Consider the following 23,468-nt stretch of genomic DNA (forward strand, 5'->3'; position numbering starts at 1 on the left):
TTGTCATGGCGCAGACGGTGCTGCAAAGGCAGCAACCTCCACAGATCAACTCAATCAGTTGTAGTGAAGCTGATTTCCGCCCCTGCTCAACAGACTTGTTACAGCAAAACCATAAGGGTTATCACAAAAATAACTTTATGAATCCCAAGGCTTCAACGAACATTTTATTATTATTTTAACATGTTGTAGGGGCCCAGCGGGGTTCTTCCCCTCCCTGAGCTGCTAAGGCTTATGGGTAAAGTAACCGTTCTTGTGTTTATAGTGTTATACTTGTAGCATAAAATTAGGATTTAAGTGAGATTATAACTTTAGTGAAATTAATTTAGCCTTTTGTTCATGTATGTTTGTAATGTGTTGTTCTTGTTTTATGCACTGCACCCCGTGGGAAGAGAGTGTGCGTGTGAGTGACCCTCAGGCCAAAGTGATACATTGGATGCGTGAAAAATAAATTAGGTTTGCACGCTATTAAGGGAGCACCCGGCAAGAGATAAATCTCTTGTCTCTCCACATGCACAGAAATATCTGGGATTGTGATATTCTCACTTATACTTTACCTTAGCTGCACAGTTAGTCAGTTAGCATACCTTAGCTCTCGCTGAATATTTATTTTGTTAAGTACAGACTTAAATGTTTGTGTGCAACAGTTTCTGCTGAAGAGCCTTCTCTGATTAGAAAAATAAACAGCTCTAAACTCCTAATAAGATACTTAAAATATTGTTATTAAACAAAAAGATGCAAACAAAAAAGCAGATTTTAAGGTGCAACTCTGATGTAAATGTGACGAGTCTAATGCAAATGTCATTCACCAATCATTGCAAGGGTCACTACATGTATTTACACCAGTTTCTGTCTGCATATGTGCAGTACCCACAAGGCATTGTGCAATAAATTTGCATATATTGCTGTATTCATTCCATAAACATTTTCAAATAGCTGAAAGTGATTGATACAATAAAAGTATAGCTAAATATACAGCTGAATGTGTACACCTGCTCTGATCGGGAATCAACAGTGTAATGAACTATTCAGTAATATGTTTGACTCAAACTGTTGCTGAGCTTACTGATCTACCGCAGCTGTGCTGTTGTCATGGAGACGGGTCTCCAAAGGCAGTTGTAGTGAAGCTGAATCCTACCCTTGCTTAACAGACTTGTTACAGCAAAACCATAAGGGTTATCACAAAGATAACTTCAATTTATAAATCCCAAGGCTTCAGTGTGAAACTGGTGAGAGTTTTATGTTTAAGGAGTGACATTTGTGGCCATAGTTGTGATTTAAAAATAATCAGTCCTCCTGCGTTTCTCCCCAGAAGTCAGCGAAACATTTCCATTAAAGTCTAAGGGAGGATTTCTAGAACTCTGCACTTTGAGGAATCTACAGATTAAGATCTACTACTAAGTATAGCTCTGAGGACTTAACCAGACACATCATTAGAAAGAAGACAAGTATGACTACGACTGAGTGAAAAAATATGTTCAAAGAATGAAAACTGTGGCTGTAGTGATGAGTTAAAGAGAAAAATTCTGTCTTAAAAAACGTGCTCTCATGTGACATCACGCACTCTAGATCACGCAATACACACTAATGGAAAAGCTGAGAATTCCTCAAAAACCACCCTATGCTTAAACTGCTATAACTCAAAGTATTAAAGCACAATGTATTAATAGTTGAATAGTTAGATTGTTTTGTAGTTTAAATGTGTCATGATCCGTGTCTTTGTTTCTAGTTGTTCCCTGTTTTCACGTCATGTCCTGCTTGTCTTATTTTGGTTCCAGTTTCCGTTTCCTGTTTTATTTTGGTAGTCTCCCGGTCTCTGTTTTGTGTTCTAGCTTTACTTCCGGTTTCTTGTCTTGTCACAGCTGTCCCTGCTCATTACCCACACCTGCACTCTGTTAGTCATCAAGTCACTGTGTATTTAACCACCACCTGTGTCCTTAGTTCCCTGCCAGATTGTCGTATTCGAGTTCCCTGAGTGTTCGTGTTTGATGAGTTGAGTTCCCTGAGTGTTCGTGTTTCCCGTGTCCTGTTCCTGCCTGTATCATGTATCCTGCCCGACCTTGGATTACCTACTTACCGTGAGTTTTTGCCTGTTCCCTGTCTGTACTTTCGCCGAGCCTTTTCTGTGTATGACCTGGACCGTCTGACCGTGCCTTTGAGAATAAACCCTTTTGTTGATTATAATATCGCCTCCGTGCTGTGCATGTGGGTTCGCCGTCTGCCTGCTTCGAGTCCCTGACAGAACAATCTGGCCAAACTTGGACCCAGCCAGCACTTAGCCTCCGGTCAGGTCAGTGACTGTTTTTCCTTGTTTTTTTTTACGGCAAATATAACTCCCCCGCGGAAGTATGGTTTCGGTTTCATCCTCTCCGCCTCGTCGGATCGTCGTGCCTGCACCAACCTGCCCAGCTCCATGGTTATTTCCCTGGGAGGATTTCCTGCTCTCACGCGGTCCTCAGCCTCCAGTTCAGCCGCGCGCTGCTCAGTCTCCAGTTCAGCCGCGCGCTGCTCAGTCTCCAGTTCAGCCGCGCGCTGCTCAGTCTCCAGTTCAGCCGCGCGCTGCTCAGTCTCCAGTTCAGCCGCGCGCTGCTCAGTCTCCAGTTCAGCCGCGCGCTGCTCAGTCTCCAAGTCAGCCGCGCGCTGCTCAGTCTCCAAGTCAGCCGCGCGCTGCTCAGCCTCCAAGTCAGCCGCGCGCTGCTCAGTTTCCAGTTCAGCCGCGCGCTGCTCAGTCTCCAGATCAGCCGCGCGCTGCTCAGTCTCCAGTTCAGCCGCGCGCTGTTCAATCTCCAGCTCAATCGTGCTTTGCCCAGTCTCCAGCTCAATCGTGTTTTGCCCAGTCTCCTGCTCAATCGTGTTTTCCCCAGTCTCCAGCCCAAGCTCCAGCCGCCGCGGCCCCGTTTCACCATGCGGATCCCGGTACAGAGGTCCGGTCCACACCGCGCCCAGCGCCTCAAACGACGGACAGTCGCAGCTGCTCCGGACGGCGACGGCGGCGGCGCGGGTCCAGGATCCCGGGTCCCGCGGTCTCGGTCATGGGGACCGAGCAGCCTTCTTCCCCGACAGAGGAGCCCCTTAATTCTCTGACTGACTGTGTCCCTCTGATAACAGGCATCCCAGACAGCGTCGCCCGACGGGTCCACCTCCTCTGCTCTCCTCCAGTTGCCTTTCTCTTCGCCCACCTCATGAACACCGCCAATTCGGCTACAGACCAGGGCGCGAGAGAACAACTGTTCGAGGAAGCAGCCGCTCTCGTCCGGAGGGAGCCTGTTCTGCGTGAGGCCCTGCAACTCCCGGGCCTGCAGCCAGCGGTCGCTTCATGCCCCACCTCTCAGTCAGGTCAGCCGAGTGTTACTCATGCCCCGGTGCAGCCCTGTCGTCTCCAGGTCCCAGCCCAGTCGAACCTAGTCCAGACCCCAGATCAGCCGTGTGTCGCCCAGACCCCAGATCAGCCGTGTGTCGCCCAGACCCCAGATCAGCCGTGTGTCGCCCAGACCCCAGATCAGCCGTGTGTCGCCCAGACCCCAGATCAGCCGTGTGTCGCCCAGACCCCAGATCAGCCGTGTGTCGCCCAGACCCCAGATCAGCCGTGTGTCGCCCAGACCCCAGATCAGCCGTGTGTCGCCCAGACCCCAGATCAGTCGTGTGTTGCCCAGACCCCAGTTCCGTCCTTGTCCCCGTCAGAGGGCACCGCCCGTCTGACGATTGTTAACCCCACCCAATCAGGCCCGACGTCTTCCCCGTCGAGCTCGGCAGCTGTAAGCTGTCATGCCAGCTCCGGAGTTGACGCCGTTCCAGTCCCTGTCGGCCATGTTGCGGCCGTTCCAGCTCCTGTCGGCCATGTTGCGGCCGTTCTAGTTCCTGTCGGCTCCTCAGAGGAGGACGCCGTTCCTGTTCCCGTCGGCCATATTGAGGCCGTTCTAGTTCCAGTTCCTGTCGGCTCCTTAGAGGAGGACGCCGTTCTAGTTCCTGTCGGCTCCTCAGAGGAGGACGCCGTTCCTGTTCCCGTCGGCCATATTGAGGCCGTTCTAGTTCCAGTTCCTGTCGGCTCCTCAGAGGAGGACGCCGTTCTAGTTCCTGTCGGCCAAGCAGAGGCCGTTCCAGTTCCTGTCGGCCATGTTGAGGTCGTTCCAGTTCCTGTCGGCCATGTTGAGGTCGTTCCAGTTCCTGTCGGCCATGTTGAGGTCGTTCCAGTTCCTGTCGGCCATGTTGAGGTCGTTCCAGTTCTTGTCGACCAAGTTGAGGTCGTTCCAGTTCCTGTTCCTGTCGGCCATGTTGAGGTCGTTCCAGTTCCTGTCCCTGTCGACCAAGTTGAGGTCGTTCCAGTTCCTGTTCCTGTCGGCCATGTTGAGGTCGTTCCAGTTCCTGTCCCTGTCGACCAAGTTGAGGTCGTTCCAGTTCCTGTCCCTGTCGACCAAGTTGAGGTCGTTCCAGTTCCTGTCCCTGTCGACCAAGTTGAGGTCGTTCCAGTTCCTGTCCCTGTCGACCAAGTTGAGGTCGTTCCAGTTCCTGTCCCTGTCGACCAAGTTGAGGTCGTTCCAGTTCCTGTCCCTGTCGACCAAGTAGAGGGCGTTCCCGTAGGCCAAGTAGAGGGCGTTCCCGTAGGCCAAGTAGAGGGCGTTCCCGTAGGCCAAGTAGAGGGCGTTCCCGTAGGCCAAGTAGAGGGCGTTCCCGTAGGCCAAGTAGAGGGCGTTCCCGTAGGCCAAGTAGAGGGCGTTCCCGTAGGCCAAGTTGAGGGCGTTCCCGTAGGCCAAGTTGAGGTCACCCCTGTCTCTGACCCCGTTCCTGTCGACCCTGTAGCGGTCGTTCCAGTCCCCGTTCCTGTCGACCCTGTAGCGGTCGTTCCAGTCCCCGTTCCTGTCGACCCTGTAGCGGTCGTTCCAGTCCCCGTTCCTGTCGACCCTGTAGCGGTCGTTCCAGTCCCCGTTCCTGTCGACCCTGTAGCGGTCGTTCCAGTCCCCGTTCCTGTCGACCCTGTAGCGGTCGTTCCAGTCCCCGTTCCTGTCGACCCTGTAGCGGTCGTTCCAGTCCCCGTTCCTGTCGACCCTGTAGCGGTCGTTCCAGTCCCCGTTCCTGTCGACCCTGTAGCGGTCGTTCCAGTCCCCGTTCCTGTCGGCCCTGTAGCGGTCGTTCCAGTCCCCGTCACCCGTGGAGCCGCAGCGCCCGCCGGTCCCCAGGAGGAGGTCGCGCCAGTCGCAGTTCCTGCGCACCTCCAGGAGGAGGTCGCGCCAGTCGCAGTTCCTGCGCACCTCCAGGAGGAGGTCGCGCCAGTCGCAGTTCCTGCGCACCTCCAGGAGGAGGTTGCGCCAGCCGCAGTTCCTGCGCACCTCCAGGAGGAGGTTGCGCCAGCCGCAGTTCCTGCGCACCTCCAGGAGGAGGTTGCGCCAGCCGCAGTTCCTGCGCACCTCCAGGAGGAGGTTGCGCCAGCCGCAGTTCCTGCGCACCTCCAGGAGGAGGTTGCGCCAGCCGCAGTTCCTGCGCACCTCCAGGAGGAGGTTGCGCCAGCCGCAGTTCCTGCGCACCTCCAGGAGGAGGTTGCGCCAGCCGCAGTTCCTGCGCACCTCCAGGAGGAGGTTGCGCCAGCCGCAGTCCCTGCGCACCTCCAGGAGGAGGTTGCGCCAGCCGCAGTCCCTGCGCACCTCCAGGAGGAGGTTGCGCCAGCCGCAGTTCCTGCGCACCTCCAGGAGGAGGTTGCGCCAGCCGCAGTTCCTGCGCACCTCCAGGAGGAGGTTGCGCCAGCCGCAGTTCCTGCGCACCTCCAGGAGGAGGTTGCGCCAGCCGCAGTTCCTGCGCACCTCCAGGAGGAGGTTGCGCCAGCCGCAGTTCCTGCGCACCTCCAGGAGGAGGTTGCGCCAGCCGCAGTTCCGGCGCACCTCCAGGAGGAGGTTGCGCCAGCCGCAGTCCCGGCGCACCTCCAGGAGGAGGTTGCGCCAGCCGCAGTCCCGGCGCACCTCCAGGAGGAGGTCGCGCCAGCCGCAGTCCCGGCGCACCTCCAGGAGGAGGTCGCGCCAGCCGCAGTCCCGGCGCACCTCCAGGAGGAGGTCGCGCCAGCCGCAGTCCCGGCGCACCTCCAGGAGGAGGTCGCGCCAGCTGCAGTCCCGGCGGACCCCCAGGAGGGGGTCGCGCCAGCCGCAGTCCCGGCGGACCCCCAGGAGGGGGTCGCGCCAGCCGCAGTCCCGGCGGACCCCCAGGAGGGGGTCGCGCCAGCCGCAGTCCCGGCGGACCCCCAGGAGGGGGTCGCGGCATCCGCATTCCCGGCGGACCCCCAGGAGGGGGTCGCGCCCGCCGTAGTTCCTGCCGACCCCCAGGAGGGGGTCGCGCCCGTCGTAGTTCCTGCCGACCTCCAGGAGGGGGTCGCTCCCGTCGTAGTTCCTGCCGAACTCCAGGAGGGGGTCGCTCCCGTCGTAGTTCCTGCCGACCTCCAGGAGGGGGTCGCTCCCGTCGTAGTTCCTGCCGACCTCCAGGAGGGGGTCGCTCCCGTCGTAGTTCCTGCCGACCTCCAGGAGGGGGTCGCTCCCGTCGTAGTTCCTGCCGACCTCCAGGAGGGGGTCGCTCCCGTCGTAGTTCCTGCCGACCTCCAGGAGGGGGTCGCTCCCGTCGTAGTTCCTGCCGACCTCCAGGAGGGGGTCGCTCCCGCCGTAGCTCCTGCCGACCTCCAGGAGGGGGTCGCTCCCGTCCCGGCTCCGGCCGCATCTGCATCGGTTCCTGGCGGTCCGGCTCCGGTCGCATCTGCATCGGTCCCTGGCGGTCCGGCTCCGGCCGCATCTGCTTCGGTTCCTGCCTCTCGTCGCGGTGGTCCAAGGAGGACGCCGCTGGTTCCTGCCTCGTCTCTGCCTTTGCTGCCGGACTGGTGGCCTCGCCCTCGGCGCATCCTGCTGCTGGGATGGCGCTGCCTCCTGCGGCGCCGTCCGCCTCGACTCCTCAACCGCCTGGATCAGCGTCCGCCTGGTGGACGCTGCCATGCGGGGTGGTCCCCGGGGACATCGTCCCAGCTCAAGGGCACTAAGAGTGCCATCCTGGCTCAGCGGCTGCTGAGCAGGATCTCGCCACGCCGTCACCCTCCGTGACGGAATCCCTGGACTTTTTTTTATTTTTCTGTTCATGGACTTTGAGGTTTTCGTGTGGACTCTTGTTTTGGCCCTCCTCCGGTCCTCCCTCCACCCACCCTGCTCATGTACCTTGAGGGGTAGGGATTCGGTCCCTCCGCCTGGGACCACCCTCCGCCCGCCCTGGTTTGGGGGGGGGAGGCTTCCGTAGGCGCCGTGGAAGGCGCCATAGGGGGGGGGGTACTGTCATGATCCGTGTCTTTGTTTCTAGTTGTTCCCTGTTTTCACGTCATGTCCTGCTTGTCTTATTTTGGTTCCAGTTTCCGTTTCCTGTTTTATTTTGGTAGTCTCCCGGTCTCTGTTTTGTGTTCTAGCTTTACTTCCGGTTTCTTGTCTTGTCACAGCTGTCCCTGCTCATTACCCACACCTGCACTCTGTTAGTCATCAAGTCACTGTGTATTTAACCACCACCTGTGTCCTTAGTTCCCTGCCAGATTGTCGTATTCGAGTTCCCTGAGTGTTCGTGTTTGATGAGTTGAGTTCCCTGAGTGTTCGTGTTTCCCGTGTCCTGTTCCTGCCTGTATCATGTATCCTGCCCGACCTTGGATTACCTACTTACCGTGAGTTTTTGCCTGTTCCCTGTCTGTACTTTCGCCGAGCCTTTTCTGTGTATGACCTGGACCGTCTGACCGTGCCTTTGAGAATAAACCCTTTTGTTGATTATAATATCGCCTCCGTGCTGTGCATGTGGGTTCGCCGTCTGCCTGCTTCGAGTCCCTGACAAAATGGTCTCTGTAGCTTAAAGTGCTGAAGTAGTTAAAGTTGAAAGAAGACAAAGCTAAGGAGGATTTGAAAAGTTATTTCTATTTATTTCAATGGGAAAAAAGTTGAAAAAAGCTGTATTTGAAAAGTATGAAACATATGAATGTGAAAGATAATAGCACACTTCTTAAAAAGTGGCACATTTTTATATTTAAATGGTTTCTGTAGCTGAATGTATGGGGGACTAGTTAGTTACAAAACAATGATTTAATACAGAATAAAACAGGAAAATCAGACTATATAAACAATGCAATATATCTGTAGTAGTATACAATTACACTAGATAGTTAAAAATAGATGCAATGATCTTGATAGTAAACACAAAGGAAAGGCACTAACTGAACCAGGCTCCAATTAAATCCAGTGTAAATATGGTTGTGGTTATTACTATTTTACAAATGAAGAAAGAAGTCAGTGACTTTAAAAAAAGCCAGACGTTGTGTTTGTGACTTGTTCTCGCCTGATCACAAGCTGTGTATGTATTTATTTATTTATATACAATATAATATGTTTGTTTATTGTCATATGTTTCTTTCACATGCTAATTCCGGCCCCTGCATCTAATTCTGTCTCTGGCTGTTTTAGCAGTTCACGTTCGCTGCTGTGGGACAAATTAAATTATAAAATGTATATCCATCCATCCATCCGTCCAGTGTATGTATGTACAGTCTACAGTACATACAAATCCCGCTGACGCTTCTCCTTATAAAGATTTGAACCTCGTATTGAAGCGGTGACGTGTGAACGTGACGAACGGCGCTTCGGACGTCACTGATCACGTGGTTTTGCCAAACGAATCAAGCATCGGCACAGAGTTTCTGCAGCGCTGTGTTGTTTTTTTGATACATGCTCCGGAGTTTCAGCTTCAACCAGTCCATCACTATTGTTTACTCATTGGCAGATGGAACAATACCACATGCGTTGCTTGACCTTATGAAGACAGGGGTCGGTTCGGTTCGACCCGGTTCGATGGAGGTCCAGACGCCCGCTGTGCTTAACGTGGTGCCTCCGTACGGACACATTATCGCCAGCGATAGATGAAGAAACTCGACACTTCTTCACAAGCTAAAGGGTAAAACTAGCGTTGGATTCCACGAAAACCTTTAGTGACTGTAATGTTGATGGCAGACGCGTGTCAAATAAACACACCCTGTAATTCACACGAGCAGATTCACGTTTGTCCAACCGCTCGCGTGGCTTCTATTGTATTCTATTCTAGTGAAGGAAACCACGGCTATTTCTTGATCATCATTAGCTGCAGCTCTTGGACCAACTGCGCGTTTGCGTGGTCTCTGTTTCAGGAGCAGGTGTGAACGTCCTGTTTGAGGATGAGCTCGGGGAAGATTTCCACCTGCCGAACAAGAGCTGCGTCCTCTACGTGTCCGAATGTGACGTCATAGCAGGAAACGGCTACAGGCGGAAGCTGGTTCGCTTCAGAAATGTGAGCGTCATGAAGCTCGTGCGGCTTCTGTGCCGACGCCTCCTTATTCCAGCTGTCGTGTTTTAAAGGGCTGCAGCAGTTTCCAGCAGCTGGTGCTGGTGGAAAACACCGCCCTGACGGAGCACTACTTTCCCGCTGTGCAGAGGTTTGTGGTGTTTGACCTCGGCTTGGTTCTGCTGCCGGTGTGTGGACAGACGGACGCCTCGCAGCTCCTCGCTCACATGGTAAGAAAGGAGTCAGCTCATTCACTAGGCTTTGCCTCTGAGGTTGCTTTCACACTGCCAGCTTGGTTTTAAGCTGAAGACCCTGTGGAGTGAAGGATACAGCTGTTAATAGTCCTCTCAGCACAAGGGACCACACACGGGTTCTAGACTGGCAGCTTCTACTGCCCAACACGGTCCTGGTTCTGTCAGATCAGAGCCATTCAAAGTGAGGCCGCTTGGACACATTTAACTTTTTACAGATCTACGTTCGGACCAGGGCCTGTGTTTGCTTTCCTGTTTGTTCTGGGTCTGCTGATTTAGTGTGCGCGTGTGCTGTGATCTCCCCCAGGTGCACGGCGACGGCAGAGAGAACCCCTTCAGGAGGAGGCCTCCGTCTGGGCTGCTGGAGCCGCTGGTCCTCGCGCTGGTGCAGCACTTTCCTGGTGTGGGCCCAGTCAAAGCTGTGGCACTGCTGCAGCACTTCCCCAGCATCCAGCAGCTCTGCAGCGCCGGCCCTGCAGAGCTGGAGCCCCTCGTGGGTCCGGCTGCTGCTCAACAAATCCACAGCTTGTTCCACGGTTAAACTGCTGCTGGAAGCTGAAGCTGCTCAGCAAAGTCTGAGGGTTTGGATCCACCTCAGATGATGTGTGCTGCTGCGAGTGAGCAGCATGTTCACATTCACTCGCTCCAGGATGCACTGTGCACTTTTCAGTTTGGACTTGTTGTATCAACAGTGAATAAATCTGTTATTTGTAGTGTCATTGGGTCTTGACTCCCACAACCTTTTACATTTGTCTATTGCAGAACACTGGCAGTCGGATTCAACCACCATCCGTCAGTCTTAATTACTGGACTCACACAGAAAGCGTCAACAGTGGAACACTGTCCCAAATAAATCAGCCTCATCACACTAAGACCAAACAGTAAAAAGACAAATAAAACTTGACAAATCACAGTTTTAGTGTTTTGCATCTTAGAAAACCTGTGGGATGAACTTTGCTGTAGTGCTCTTGTTTCTTTAGAATGCAGAGTTGCTAAAAGTACACTGTTTCTCAAGTAAACCTGCAACAACTTCGTCTGTCAGGGTGAATCACGAATTAAAAGCTCATTCAGTCCAGGTTCCTCCCACGTGTCTCGTACCAAGCTGTCCTCACGCTGGAGGGAGGAGGGTCGTGGCGCGTCCTCCTGGTGTCCGTGAACGCCTCACGCCGAGTCCTGGGTATTTAACATTCTGCCCTGAACAGCCGCAGGTTGTTGCGCAAGCGCAGCCCATTCAGTCTGCATGAATACGGAGTGAGGAGAGGATTGGGAGGACACAGTGGACTGGACGGACCGGACCGGACCCATGGAGGGACAGAGCGGCAGCCGCAGCACCTGCTCCCGGCCACGCGGCACCGAACCGGACGGCAGGAAGAAGAAGAAGATCCCGGACAGGGTGACTCTGAAGAAGGAGATCGGGCTTCTGAGCGCCTGCACCATCATCATAGGTGAGTCAGGAAAACTGGACTCGGATCAGTTTTTCTTTTGTCACGTGTCAGTGAAGTTTGCGAGATGCTGCAGCGGGTCGGGTCGTTCGGACCGAAGCGTCTATCACCTGGACTCCTGGAAGCAGTTTGATGCTTTAGCTCCATGTTCGCCTGCAGATCGGGTCGAACACACCTTAAGGGCCGCAGCGCCATCATGTGAGAGATGACTAAAACCAGCGATGGCCAGGAACTGGACCTGCGTCCTGAACCCGTCTGGAGCATCCACACACCTGAAGGTGGAGCCTCTGAGCTGTGGGTGGGAAAGGTTCTGGCTCTGAGTGGACCCTGGGTCAGAGGTTGGTCCAATGTCCTGGTTTCATGTGGCTGAGGTCAGACTGTAACAACCAGCTGGACACCTGGTCCGGCCCACGTGGACGCTCAGGCTGGACGGAGACATCTGTTTGAGGTCGGGTCTGGGTCCGGGCTGTGGTGCTGCTGCCCAGGACCTTCCTCCGCTCTTGTTGCTGGCTGCACAGTCGCTTTGTGGAACCCGCTCCCTAGAACAAGAGAGAGCTTCTGTGTGCAGAATGCTGAAGCACCTTTCCATTTGCAGAGAGACCAAAAGAACAAGCTGGTGGCTCTGAACCCAGACCGGATCAGGCTCAGTACCAGAACCTGTGTGCTTTAGGTCAGTGGTCGTTTTAGTCCAGATGGTTCAGGATTGAAGTGGAGCTGAAGGTGAGTGGGCTGCACCTGCTGCCGTTGTCTGGACATGTTGGACCTGCTGGTACTGTTCGTTGCTTAGTTCGTCAACATTGTTTTACATGTTTCGTGCGGGTCCGGAGTCCAGAACCATGGCTCAGCACACAGACTGTTATAGACCTCCAGCAGGCTGTGAGGCTCCTGAACTCAGCATCGTTATCAGCAACATGCTGCTCACGACCTGTGCAATAATAATACTCACCTCCACCTGCTAACACACACATGCTAGTAGCGTACAGACATGACGTATTTAATTATTTTTTATTGTATTTCATTTTTACGAGCAGTTCCTTCTCGTCTATAAGCTTTTCATTGCATTGTTGACTGGGCGTTAACCTACAAATAAACCAATCTGAATCTGGAATAAAAGCTCAGGCCCACGTGATCTACAGACTTTAGGAAGGTCCTAGAACTGCTTGGTTCTGGTGGGTACGGGTCGAGTCGATGATGAGGATGATTCTGTCTGCTTCTTCTCTCTCTCTCTCTCTCTCTCTCTCTCGCTTCACAGGGAACATCATCGGCTCCGGCATCTTCATCTCTCCTAAGGGGGTTCTGGAGCACTCTGGCTCGGTGGGTCTGGCGCTGGTGGTTTGGGTCCTGGGAGGCTGCATTGCTGCATTGGGCTCCCTGTGCTACGCTGAACTAGGCGTCACCATCCCCAAATCTGGAGGCGACTATTCCTATGTCACCGAGATCTTTGGTGGCCTCATGGGGTGAGTATGGAAACGAGCCTTCAGAACCGTTTCCTAGGAAGCGAAGGTGCGATTCACAGCTCGACTGATCACATGAAGCTCCTCTGGTTCAGGAATCGGTTGGTAATTAGGTTGTAATGAAGTCTAAGCCGAGCTGGATTCGGTCCATGGCTTTAAGCAAGTACCAGGATTTGAGGCTGGAATTGTCACACACTGACTCTGGTTCTGTGCTTCTGGTTCTGGTTCTCCTCCAGCTTCCTCCTGCTATGGAGCGCTGTCCTCATCATGTACCCGACAACACTGGCTGTGATCGCGCTCACCTTCTCCAGCTACGTGCTGCAGCCTGTCTTCCCGGACTGCCTTCCTCCCTACATGGCCACGAGGATGCTGTCGGCCACCTGCCTCTGTGAGTCACCGTCCAGATGTGAAGGCTGTGGAGGATGTGGAGGATGTGTGGAGGCTGTGGAGGATGTGGAGGATGTGGAGTCTGTGTGGAGGATGTGGAGTCTGTGTGGACGCTGTGGAGGATGTACTGGGGAGGCTGTGGAGGATGTGGAGGCTGTGAATGCTGTGGAGGGTGTGTGGAGGCTGTGGAGGATGTGGAGTCTGTGTGGAGGATGTGGAGGCTGTGTGGAGGCTGTGGAGGATGTGAAGGATGTGGAGTCTGTGTGGCGGATGTGGAGGCCGTGGAGGCTGTGAATGCTGTGGAGGGTGTGTGGAGGCTGTGGAGGCTGTGGAGGATGTGTGGAGGCTGTGTGGAGGATGTGGAGGCTGTGGAGGCTGTGGAGGGTGTAGAGGATGTGGAGGCTGTGGAGGATGTGGATGCTGTGGAGGATGTACTATAGAGGCTGTGGAGGCTGTGGAGGATGTAAAGGGTGTGGAGGCTGTGTGGAGGATGTGGAGGCTGTGGAGGATGTAGATGCTGTGGAGGATGTACTATGGATGCTGTGGAGGCTGTGGAGGATGTGTGGAGGGTGTGGAGGCTGTGGAGGATGTGAAGGATGGGGATGCTATGGAGGATGTACTATGGATGCTGTGGAGGATGTGGAGGCTGTGTGGAGTCTGTGTGGAGTCTGTGTGGAGGCTGTGGAGGATGTACTATGGAGGCTGTGGATGCTGTGGAGGATGTAAAGGGTGTGGAGGCTGTGTGGAGGATGTGGAGGCTGTGGAGGATGTACTATGGAGGCTGTGGAGGATGTGCATGCTGTGGAGGATGTACTATGGAGGCTGTGGAGGTTGTGGATGCTGTGGAGGATGTACTATGGAGGCTGTGGATGCTGTGGAGGCTGTGTGGAGGATGTGGAGGCTGTAGAGAATGTGTGGAGTCTGTGTGGAGGCTGTGGAGGCTGTGGAGGAAGTGTGGAGGCTGTGGATGCTGTGGAGGATGTACTATGGAGGCTGTGGAGGATGTACTATGAAGGCTGTGGAGGATGTGGAGGCTGTGTATGCTGTGGAGGGTGTGTGGAGGCTGTGGAGGCTGTGGAAGCTGTGGAGGCTGTGGAGGATGTGGATGCTGTGGAGGATGTGGAAGCTGTGGAGGATGTACTATGGAGGCTGTGGAGGCTGTCGAGGATGTAAAGGGTGTGGAGGCTGTGTGGAGGCTGTGGAGGCTGTGGAGGATGTGGATGCTGTGGAGGATGTACTCTAGAGGCTGTGGAGGATGTAAAGGGTGTGGAGGCTGTGTGGAGGATGTGGAGGCTGTGGAGGATGTAGATGCTGTGGAGGCTGTGGATGCTGTGGGTGCTGTGGAGGCTGTGGAGGCTGTGGAGGCTGTCGAGGATGTGGATGCTGTGGAGGATGTGGAGGCTGTGGAGGATGTACTATGGAGGCTGTGGAGGCTGTGGATGCTGTGGAGGATGTACGATGGAGGATGTGGATGCTGTGGAGAATGTGTGGAGTCTGTGTGGAGTCTGTGTGGAGGCTGTGGAGGCTGTGGAGGCTGTGGAGTCTGTGGATGCTGTGGAGGATGTACTATGGATGCTGTGGAGGCTGTGTGGAGTCTGTGTGGAGTCTGTGTGGAGTCTGTGTGGAGTCTGTGTGGAGGCTGTGGATGCTGTGTGGAGTCTGTGTGGAGTCTGTGTGGAGGCTGTGGAGCCTGTGGAGGATGTGGAGGAAGTGTGGAGGATGTACTATGGAGGCTGTGGAGGATGTGGAGGCTGTGAAGGATGTGGAGGATGTGGAGGATGTGGAGGCTTTGGATGCTGTGGAGGATGTAGAGGCTGTGGAGGCTGTGGAGGATGTGGAGGCTGTGGAGGCTGTGGAGGATGTGTGGAGTCTGTGTGGAGGCTGTGGAGGATGTGTGGAGCTGTGTGGAGGCTGTGGAGGCTGTGGAGGATGTACTATGGAGGCTGTGGAGGATGTACTATGGAGTCTGTGGAGGATGTGGAGGCTGTGGAGGATGTGGAGGGTGTGTGGAGGCTGTGGGGGATGTGTGGAGGCTGTGGAGGATGTGGAGGCTGTGGAGGATGTGAAGGATGTGGAGGCTGTGGAGGATGTGGAAGCTGTGGAGGATGTACTATGGAGGCTGTGGAGGATGTACTATGGAGGCTGTGGAGGCTGTCGAGGATGTAAAGGGTGTGGAGGCTGTGTGGAGGCTGTGTGGAGGCTGTGTGGAGGCTGTGGAGGCTGTGGAGGATGTGAAGGATGTGGAGGCTGTGGAGGATGTGTGGAGTCTGTGTGGAGGCTGTGGAGGCTGTGGAGGATGTACTATGGAGGCTGTGGAGGATGTACTATGGAGGCTGTGGAGGATGTGGAGGCTGTGGAGGATGTGTGGAGTCTGTGTGGAGGCTGTGGAGGCTGTGGAGGATGTGGAGGCTGTGGAGGATGTGGAGGCTGTGGAGGATGTGGAGCACTTGGTCCGCCGCCGTTGGACTCAGCTCTCCTGCTCTCTGGTCCTTCAGTGCTGCTCACCTGGGTGAACTGCTCCAGCGTTCGGATGGCCACCAGGATCCAGGACGTGTTCACCGTGGGCAAGCTGCTGGCTCTGGGCCTGATCATCTTGGTGGGCCTGGTGCAGATCGTGGGCGGTGAGTGCGCTCTGTCTCCAGCTGCCGGCAGCTGGAGGGAGAGAGGCACGCCCGTGTGTTGTGTTGCAGGGAACTACGAGGCGCTGGCGCCGCCCGGGGCCTTCTCCTGGGACCGCGCGCCGTCCGTGGGCCAGATCGCGCTGGCGTTCCTTCAGGCCTCCTTCGCCTTCAGCGGGTGGAACTTCCTGAACTACGTCACGGAGGAAGTGGTCGATCCCAGACGGTGAATGTTCCACTGCTCGGCCCAGAAACCCGCGGGCGTCTGTGGCACGTGCTTGATTGGTGTGTTTGCTTTCATGTGCACGGCCTCGTCAGGAACCTACCTCGCGCCATCTACATCTCCATCCCATTGGTGACCTTTGTGTACACGCTCACCAACATCGCGTACTTCTCCTCCATGTCGCCCGAGGAGCTGCTGTCCTCCAACGCTGTGGCTGTCGTGAGTAGCTGGGCCGGTCCGGACAGCTGCCGCGCTCCGTCCCGGCGCCGGCGCCGCCCGCTGAATGCCGTGTCTTGTTCTCGCAGACGTTCGGGGAGAAGCTTCTGGGCGCGTTCTCCGTAGTGATGCCGATCTCCGTGGCGCTGTCCACCTTCGGGGGAATCAACGGTTACCTGTTCACGGCGTCCAGGTGAGACCCGGTCCGGGCCGGCGCCGCTGGTGCGGAGCTTCACCTGCTGTGTTTGTGCTGCAGGTTGTGCTTCTCCGGCGCCAGAGAGGGCCACCTACCCAGCCTGCTGGCCATGATCCACTGCCAGAGCTGCACCCCCATCCCGGCGCTGCTGGTCTGCGTACGTTTGGACCTTCGCCGCGTCGCTGCTCGCCCGCCCGCTCGCTCGCTGCCTGTTTGACGTGTCGCTGTCGTTGCAGTGCGCCGCCACCATAGTGATCCTTTGCATCGGGGAGACGCACAACCTCATCAACTACGTGTCCTTCATCAACTACCTGTCGTACGGCGTCACCATCGCGGGGCTGCTGTTCTACCGCTGGAAGAGGCCCGGCCTGTACCGACCCATCAAGGTAGCAGCCGTGGGTCGGGTCACAGCGCCTGTCGCGCCAGGCTCACGTTCCCGTCTCCCCTTCAGGTGACGCTGCTGGTTCCGGTGTGTTACCTGATGTTCTGGGCCTTGCTGCTGGGCTTCAGTCTTTACTCAGAACCGGTGGTTTGTGGCGTGGGCCTGGTCATCATGCTCACTGGGGTTCCCGTCTACTTCCTGGGCGTCCATTGGAAAAAAAGGCCAAAATGCATCTACAACTTCATCGGTGAGTCGACAGTTTAATGTTTGCTTGTTGGCATTGCGACTGACCGGGCCAACGGGCCTTTGCCTCCTTCACTCCTGCAGAGCGGGCCACGTCTGTGGGCCAGAGCTTGTGCTTCGTGGTCTTCCCTCAGCTCGACCCCGTGGAGGTCAGCGGGCCTCCGGAGTGGACGGACCGCGCGTCGGGCAGGAGCAGCTTGTCTGCGCATCCTTAAAACTCTGATCTGAATATGTGAGGATGCTTTTCTCGTGTGATCCTGTCGCTGTGTAAATCCACACATCTGCTGTTTGGAGCCTCCTGTCTCCCGACGGTTTGGAAACGCCCGCTCTGCTGCATGAACCGCCTGCACGTTCTCTTTTCTACCGCGTCCTCACGCACAACAACAACGACGACAACAACAGCCGACAGTGTGACAGAGTGAGGACAACGTTGGTGCTGATGATGCTGTCTTTTCTGGATGCCTTTTCAAACCACATCCCAAACACATCTCTGTTCAAAAAGCGTCAGCGTGCCTGTTTAACAGCCTCTGTGTTCTGCTGGCTTCTAGTATTTGTTAATGGGAAAACCGGTTTGTTCACTCAGTAGGTTTTTGAGGAAATCTGGTGGTTGGTCAAAACATCTGGAGAAGGTTTGGGAGTGTTTTAGGCCTAACGTAGTCACAGGTCTGTCTGTATGATTTGGATGAGGACATTCCTACGATGGGACCAGTTCTAGGTACCACGGCCCAGTGCTGTAGGACGTCATAGTCATTGTTCTTGGTACTTAAATGTGGCTACTGTCTGTTTATTAACCCATTCACTAATATATTCTACGAAAGTCTCATGGTTTTGTGTTGGATTATTTGAGAAGCACATTTTTAGATAGATAGATAGATAGAGAACTTTATTGATCCCACAACGGGGAAATGTCCTCAGACAGCCGCAGCTAGCGCTAGCGGCGCCATCTGTCAGGGGAAGCAAGTTGCAATAATATAGAAAAACACACTCAGTAGCAAACAGCACAAGTGGAAACCTTGCTGGGATTGTTTTGTGGGTAAATCAGAGAGCAGAGAGGCACAGCTGGTAAACTAGATTGGACCTGGGAAGGGAAAATAGTTATTTCAGAATAGCAGATCAGGGTGCTCAGAGGAGACAAGACAAGGACTCTGCAAGGAAAAGTAGAGCGGGAGCAGAGAGACCACACGTCTGCACTCCTCATGTTTCCTCCTCCATCTGTCCAGATGTTGGCTCATCATTGGTGGACTACTCTCACCTCAGACACATCAGGCTTCTGCTGTGGTCGTTGATCACGTTTAAATGGAACCCAGCTTTGCTGTGCACCGATTCATCTCATGTAAAGCAGAGGATTTGGTTCAGTGACACTGCTGCTTCGAAAAAGAGATTTTAACATTACAACATGTAAACTGGGCAGAGAACGTATTCTAAATAAAATGTTCACAAAACTGCTCCATAACAAGGAAGAGAAGCTCGTTAGTGCCTGAATAAACTGGAGCTTTGAGCGACAGTCAGGTTTTAGTTTCTTAAGGTGTCAGACAATCAGCACTTGTCACCGGTTCTGTTCATTATTTTTATGGACAGAATTTCTAGGCGCAGCCAGGGGCCGGAGGGGGTCTGGTTTGGGGACCACAGGATTGCATCTCTGCTTTTTGCAGATGATGTTGTCCTGTTGGCTTCGTCAGGCCAGGACCTCCAGCGTGCGCTGGTGAGGTTTGCAGCTGAGTGTGAAGCGGCTGGGATGAGAATCAGTTCCTCCAAATCCGAGGCCATGGTTCTCGACCGGAAAAAGGTGGTTTGCTCTCTCCAGGTTGGAGAAGAGTTCCTGCCTCAAGTGGAGGAGTTTAAGTATCTTGGGGTCTTGTTCACGAGTGAGGGAAGGAAGGAGCGTGAGTTTGACAGACGGATCGGTGCGGCGGCTGCAGTAATACGGTCGGTGTATTGGTCCGTCGTGGTGAAGTGGGACCTGAGCCGAAAGGCAAAGCTCTCAATTTACCGGTCAATCTACGTTCCTACCCTCACCTATGGTCATGAGCTTTGGGTCATGACCGAAAGGGCAAGGTCACGGATACAAGCGGCTGAAATGAGCTTCCTCCGCAGGGTGGCTGGGCGCTCCCTTAGAGATAAGGTGAGGAGCTCTGTCACCCGGGAGGAGCTCGGAGTAGAGTCGCTGCTCCTCCACATCGAGAGGAGCCAGCTGAGGTGGCTCGGGCATCTAGTTCGGATGCCTCCTGGACGCCTCCCTGGGGAGGTGTTCCGGGCATGTCCCACCGGTAGGAGGCCCCGAGGAAGACCTAGGACTCGCTGGAGAGACTACGTCTCTCGGCTGGCCTGGGAACGTCTTGGGGTCCCACCGGAAGAGCTGGAGGAAGTGTCCGGGGAGAGGGAAGTCTGGAACTCTCTGCTTAGACTGCTGCCCCCGCGACCCGGCCCCGGATAAGCGGATGAAAATGGATGGATGGATGGACAATCAGCACTTCAATCTGCTATAAATCATTTGCTGCCTTTTATTACAGAGACAGTGGGAAAATACAACTCAGTCAATTTACTGATTCATTCAAGGTTATTTTTTTCTAATATTTCAGACTAACTATCCAACTTGAAGCCTTTTGTGTAACTTGAACCAGTAACGAGCTAAAAACGCTGCACAAATAAAACCAGTTACAAACATTTCGACATCGCCACGTTCACATGTTTGCATTAGTACTTCTGGTGAATTTCCTGCAGGTTAATTTTTTATTTTAAATGTTTTCCTGCTGGACTTTTCCGTTCTACGCTGCGCTCATCTGCATAAAACAGGTCTCGAGCGCGGTGATGACGTACGTCCAAACAGGAAGTGTGGACCGAGCACGCTACCGGTTCCCCACGTGATCGCAGGAGCCGCGGCGGTGTCACCTCGGCGCCGGTGAGTTTGTGTGGTTACAGTGAACGTGTGAACGTGAACGCGTCGCTGGGTTCGTGTTTTCCACCCTCGACTTCGGGCTGTTGCTGGACGTTAGCATTTAGCAGCTTAGCTCCAAGGCGCCGAGTCCACAGAGCAAACGCCTCTGACGGCTGTGAACGGGTGCGTGTCGCGGTTAATGTAGAACAACGCAGCCGTTAGTTGTGTTTATTTGTGGGAAGAAACCACGGACGTTACACTACTTGTATAAACACTGATGGGACGAGCTCGATGTGTGACGCGGTGCTATGATCATTTAGCATTTAAGAGTTTGGGCCATCAACAGTTGTGGCCTGTGAAGAGCCGCTGACGTCAGCAGCAGAACCGAACCTCTGTGATGGCAGCGGGCGGGCTCAGCTTCAGGAACATCACCGCCCTGGCTCCGATGGTTCGGGTGGGGACTCTGCCCATGAGGCTGCTGGCTCTGGACTATGGCGCTGATGTGGTTTACTGCGAGGTGAGAGGATGAGTTGAAGCGTAGCCTGTAGATGTCACATGAACCCGACTGAACGAATGTGTGAACTGTGCTGCGTCTGCAGGAGCTGATTGACATTAAAATGGCCCAGTGCCGGAGGGTAGTGAACGGTAAGAGGCGGCGAGTCCGATCAGATGATCAGTGATGAAGGAACCCAGTCCAAATCTAAACCATGTGTCTGTTTGTCAGACGAGCTGGAGACGGTGGATTTCGTGGCTCCGGATGATCGAGTGATGTTCAGAACGTGCGAGAGGGAACGGCACCGGGTCGTCTTCCAGATGGTGAGACAGAACCTTGTAGAGACCTTCCTCCTTGGGTCCATGAGACGTCCGTTTGCTGCAGTGAGTTCTTCTTGTGTTCCAGGGAACCGCAGACCCAGATAGAGCGCTGACGGTGGCTCAGCTTGTGTGAGTTAAAGCCTCTGAACTGGTTCATTTTACACCCGCATGAGGAAAAGCTGCAGAGACCAGTTTCATCAGTGGTCACTGTGTTAGTGATAAGACAAAAGTACCAAGGTGTGAAGTTCAGGCTCCTCCTTTCAGACGCATCCAGTGAAACCTTCCCTTCTGCTCTTGTTTATTGGACCAGTCTCATTTTAACTGATGACACAAATATGATGAATTCCTATTTATTATTATTACAGATAAATGAAGTAAAAAAACATCATATGTTTCTTTGACTTATGAAACAAAGCACAGATGCTGATGAATTTGAACCAGATGTTTCTTCCTGCAGAGAGAAGGACGTGGCTGCGATCGACGTGAACATGGGATGTCCCAAGGAGTACTCCACTAAGGTGAGTGGCGGCGCCGCTCACAGGTCCGCTTGCCTTTGGACCTTTGGCTGACTTCTGACCTTTCATAGGGAGGAATGGGAGCTGCTCTTCTGTCAGAGCCTGATAAGATCGAGGCGGTGAGTCCACCAAGCAGACGTTGACTTTATTTCAACAGTTAAATCAGCATAAAACAAATCTTTGCCCCATTCTCAGATCCTCAGGAAACTTGTAACAGGAGTTTCAATTCCAGTGACGTGTAAAATTCGGATCCTGCCCTCGGTAAGAAAACCTGCTTCTCTCATCATGTGTCACGTCACTGTCCTTTTATCCTTTTGCATCATTCTCTGGTCCCAGCTGGAGGAATCCGTGGCTTTGGTGCAGAGGATTGAGAAGACGGGAGTCGCTGCTGTGGCCGTTCACGGCAGGTGAGGCGTTTTGTGATTGTGCTGCTTGACGACGTACGTTCTGATGGGTGACGCTGCGTCGTCGTGCTCAGGTTCAAGGACGAGCGGCCCAGACACCCGGTCCACTGTGACTACATCGAGGCCGTGTGCCGAGCCGTGTCGGTGCCCATCATCGCTAAGTAAGAGTCTCACACAAACCAACAGAGCGCCCTTCGCTTCGTTGTGTTGCGTTTCACTGGTGGATGTTCGAAAAGCCTGGAGGAGCTGAGTCTCCATCACTATGACTAGAAGCCAGAGAACCTGTGTCCCATTCTTTGATCCCGTCTGTGACGCAGCGGAGGCTCCTTGGATCTGGTGAAGACTCACGCCGACATCGAGGAGTTCAGGAAGGCGACGGGTGCCTCGTCCGTCATGTTGGGCCGCGCCGCCATGTGGAACGCCTCCGTGTTCAGCAGCCGGGGGCCACTTCCTGTGGAGACGGTCATGGAGGAGTATCTGAGATATGTGAGTGTGTACACGTCCACTTTTTGGACGCTAAACCTGAATAATTAGTTTAATTGAGGAGGACTTTGTGTTTCACAGGCGATTCGGTACGACAACCACACCTTCAACACAAAGTACTGTTTGTGTCAGATGCTCAGAGACAAGGTGGAGTCTCCTCTGGGGAAGCAGGTGCAGGCGGCCCAGACCAACGCGGAGATCAGGTACCCTCTGCGCTTTCTGGGGGGGAGGGGGGGCGTCCATGTAACGACCTGTGGGTCCTGTGGTTGCAGCGAGGCCTACGGGCTGCAGCACTTCTACCAGCAGACTCAGGATCAGCTGCGGGCCAAAAGGGACGCGCTGCCCGGCGGCGGCGGCACTGAGACCGAGCGGCCCGTCCTGGACGGAGACGTCACCACCATGGCTGTCAAGTTTGAACGGTTGGTTCAAGGCTGTACAGGCTTCATGTCTGAACATTAACGTCAGATTAGAGAGAAGCTCAGGAGTAAAAGCATCTTTTCTAGAGAAGGACAGTTTAGTTTGTAGATGTGCTCGTCGCTCCGGCTTTGAACGGAGGATCTGATTGTGTCTGTGGCTGCAGGAGAGAATATCCTCCTCACATCACGCCCAAGATGTTCCTGTTGGAGTGGAGCCGCAAGGAGAAGGCGGACCAGCCGCTGTACAGGACGGTGAGAGAACCTGTGACCTCGTTGGTCCTTCCAGAAGGTGGATGTGTAGATACTGAACACCCCGAAACTGGAGATGTGTGTTTGTGTTGTAGGAGCAGCGTGCGCAGGACCGAGCCTTCCAGGCGACCGTGACTGCAGCAGGGAGGAAGTTCAGGTCGTCTCTGTGGTCAGTGTCTGCACCTTCAAGGCTTGGCGTGTGTCCTCGCGGTGCGTTCAATGACAAATGGTCGTTTTCAGGGAGAAGTCGAAGAAGTTCGCTGAACAAGCAGCCGCCATCGTCTGCCTGCGAGTGCTGGGGATCCCAGAGGGTCGCATCGGCGAGGAAGACTCCGGTCTGGTCTGCAAGAGGAAGAGGGAGGGGAAGGCGAACGGCGCCGCAGATGAAGAGAGGAGCAAGAAGCGTCACGTGGCCGACGTTCAGCAGGAAACGGAAGCGTCGCAGGCGACGGCCAGTGGTGAGCAGCTCAGAGCAGCCTCCAGATAATCAGGAGAGTGTGGGACCGAAGCTTCGCCGCCAAGAATGTGGAAATGAGATCCAGAGAGTCGGGTTCTGTTCTGATCCACCGATGGCTTCTGATGGACTTTGTTGCTCCTCTTACTTTTCAATACACCTCAAACTTCAGTCTTCCACTGAATCTGCTGCTTTTCTTTAAAACACAAACCTTTTTTTGTTTCTCTTTTGTGACATCTGTGTAGTGAACCTGCAGAGGTTCTGACCCGGGTCACTGCTGGACCTGGTTGAATGAATCTTCTTTTACATCCTCAGTTTCAACTTCAACTATGGTCAGCTGCGTTTTTCACTTCTATTTAATTCAAATCCTACAAATACTCTAAACGATGCTTTGTGATCATTTTGTTTTAAAATAATTTTCTTTTAACTTTTATTTTAATCAATCAGTGAATTGGTCTTAATAAAAAAACATCAGCTCAGAACAGAATTTGCTCATTGGGGTCCACAAAGTCATCCTTTACTTGTACTGGAGTGTTTGGTGCTTCTGTAC

General features: G+C 54.1%; 3 protein-coding genes across 5 annotated transcripts; all 3 read left to right on the forward strand.

Annotated features, from left to right (window-relative positions):
* Positions 1-8,626: 8,626 nt before the first annotated feature.
* Positions 8,627-10,267, forward strand: faap24 (FA core complex associated protein 24). Its single transcript, XM_029153642.3, is given in 4 exon segments — positions 8,627-8,934; positions 9,164-9,303; positions 9,372-9,527; positions 9,856-10,267. Coding segments are annotated over 4 exon segments (756 nt in total). The 5' UTR covers positions 8,627-8,708; the 3' UTR covers positions 10,090-10,267.
* A 154-nt stretch (positions 10,268-10,421) lies between these two features.
* On the forward strand, positions 10,422-17,529 carry slc7a10b (solute carrier family 7 member 10b). Of its 2 annotated transcripts, XM_029153632.3 has the most exons (11): positions 10,422-10,993; positions 12,243-12,447; positions 12,681-12,832; positions 15,327-15,452; positions 15,522-15,675; positions 15,768-15,891; positions 15,978-16,081; positions 16,145-16,241; positions 16,321-16,470; positions 16,536-16,713; positions 16,794-17,529. In XM_029153632.3, the coding sequence occupies exons 1-11, from the start codon at positions 10,852-10,854 to the stop codon at positions 16,922-16,924; spliced, it is 1,563 nt and encodes a 520-aa protein (XP_029009465.1). In that variant the 5' UTR covers positions 10,422-10,851; the 3' UTR covers positions 16,925-17,529. The 2 variants fall into 2 exon arrangements, with proteins under 2 accessions (XP_029009465.1, XP_029009464.1); XM_029153631.3 differs by having other exon boundaries at positions 15,327-15,675.
* A 1,947-nt stretch (positions 17,530-19,476) lies between these two features.
* dus2 (dihydrouridine synthase 2) lies at positions 19,477-23,405 on the forward strand. 2 transcript variants are annotated; one of them, XM_029153635.3, is made up of 16 exons: positions 19,477-19,608; positions 19,931-20,101; positions 20,184-20,229; positions 20,309-20,400; positions 20,483-20,526; positions 20,855-20,915; positions 20,984-21,031; positions 21,108-21,173; positions 21,249-21,319; positions 21,391-21,477; positions 21,634-21,802; positions 21,881-22,002; positions 22,072-22,218; positions 22,380-22,467; positions 22,560-22,633; positions 22,705-23,405. In XM_029153635.3, exons 2-16 carry the CDS (start codon positions 19,982-19,984, stop codon positions 22,949-22,951), a joined length of 1,482 nt encoding a protein of 493 aa, XP_029009468.1. In that variant the 5' UTR covers positions 19,477-19,608; positions 19,931-19,981; the 3' UTR covers positions 22,952-23,405. The 2 variants fall into 2 exon arrangements, with proteins under 2 accessions (XP_029009468.1, XP_029009466.1); XM_029153633.3 differs by having other exon boundaries at positions 19,511-19,608; positions 19,905-20,101.
* Positions 23,406-23,468: the final 63 nt, after the last annotated feature.

This window comes from Betta splendens, chromosome 6 (genome assembly GCF_900634795.4).
Source record: "Betta splendens chromosome 6, fBetSpl5.4, whole genome shotgun sequence".
Classification (NCBI taxonomy): Eukaryota; Metazoa; Chordata; class Actinopteri; order Anabantiformes; family Osphronemidae; genus Betta; species Betta splendens.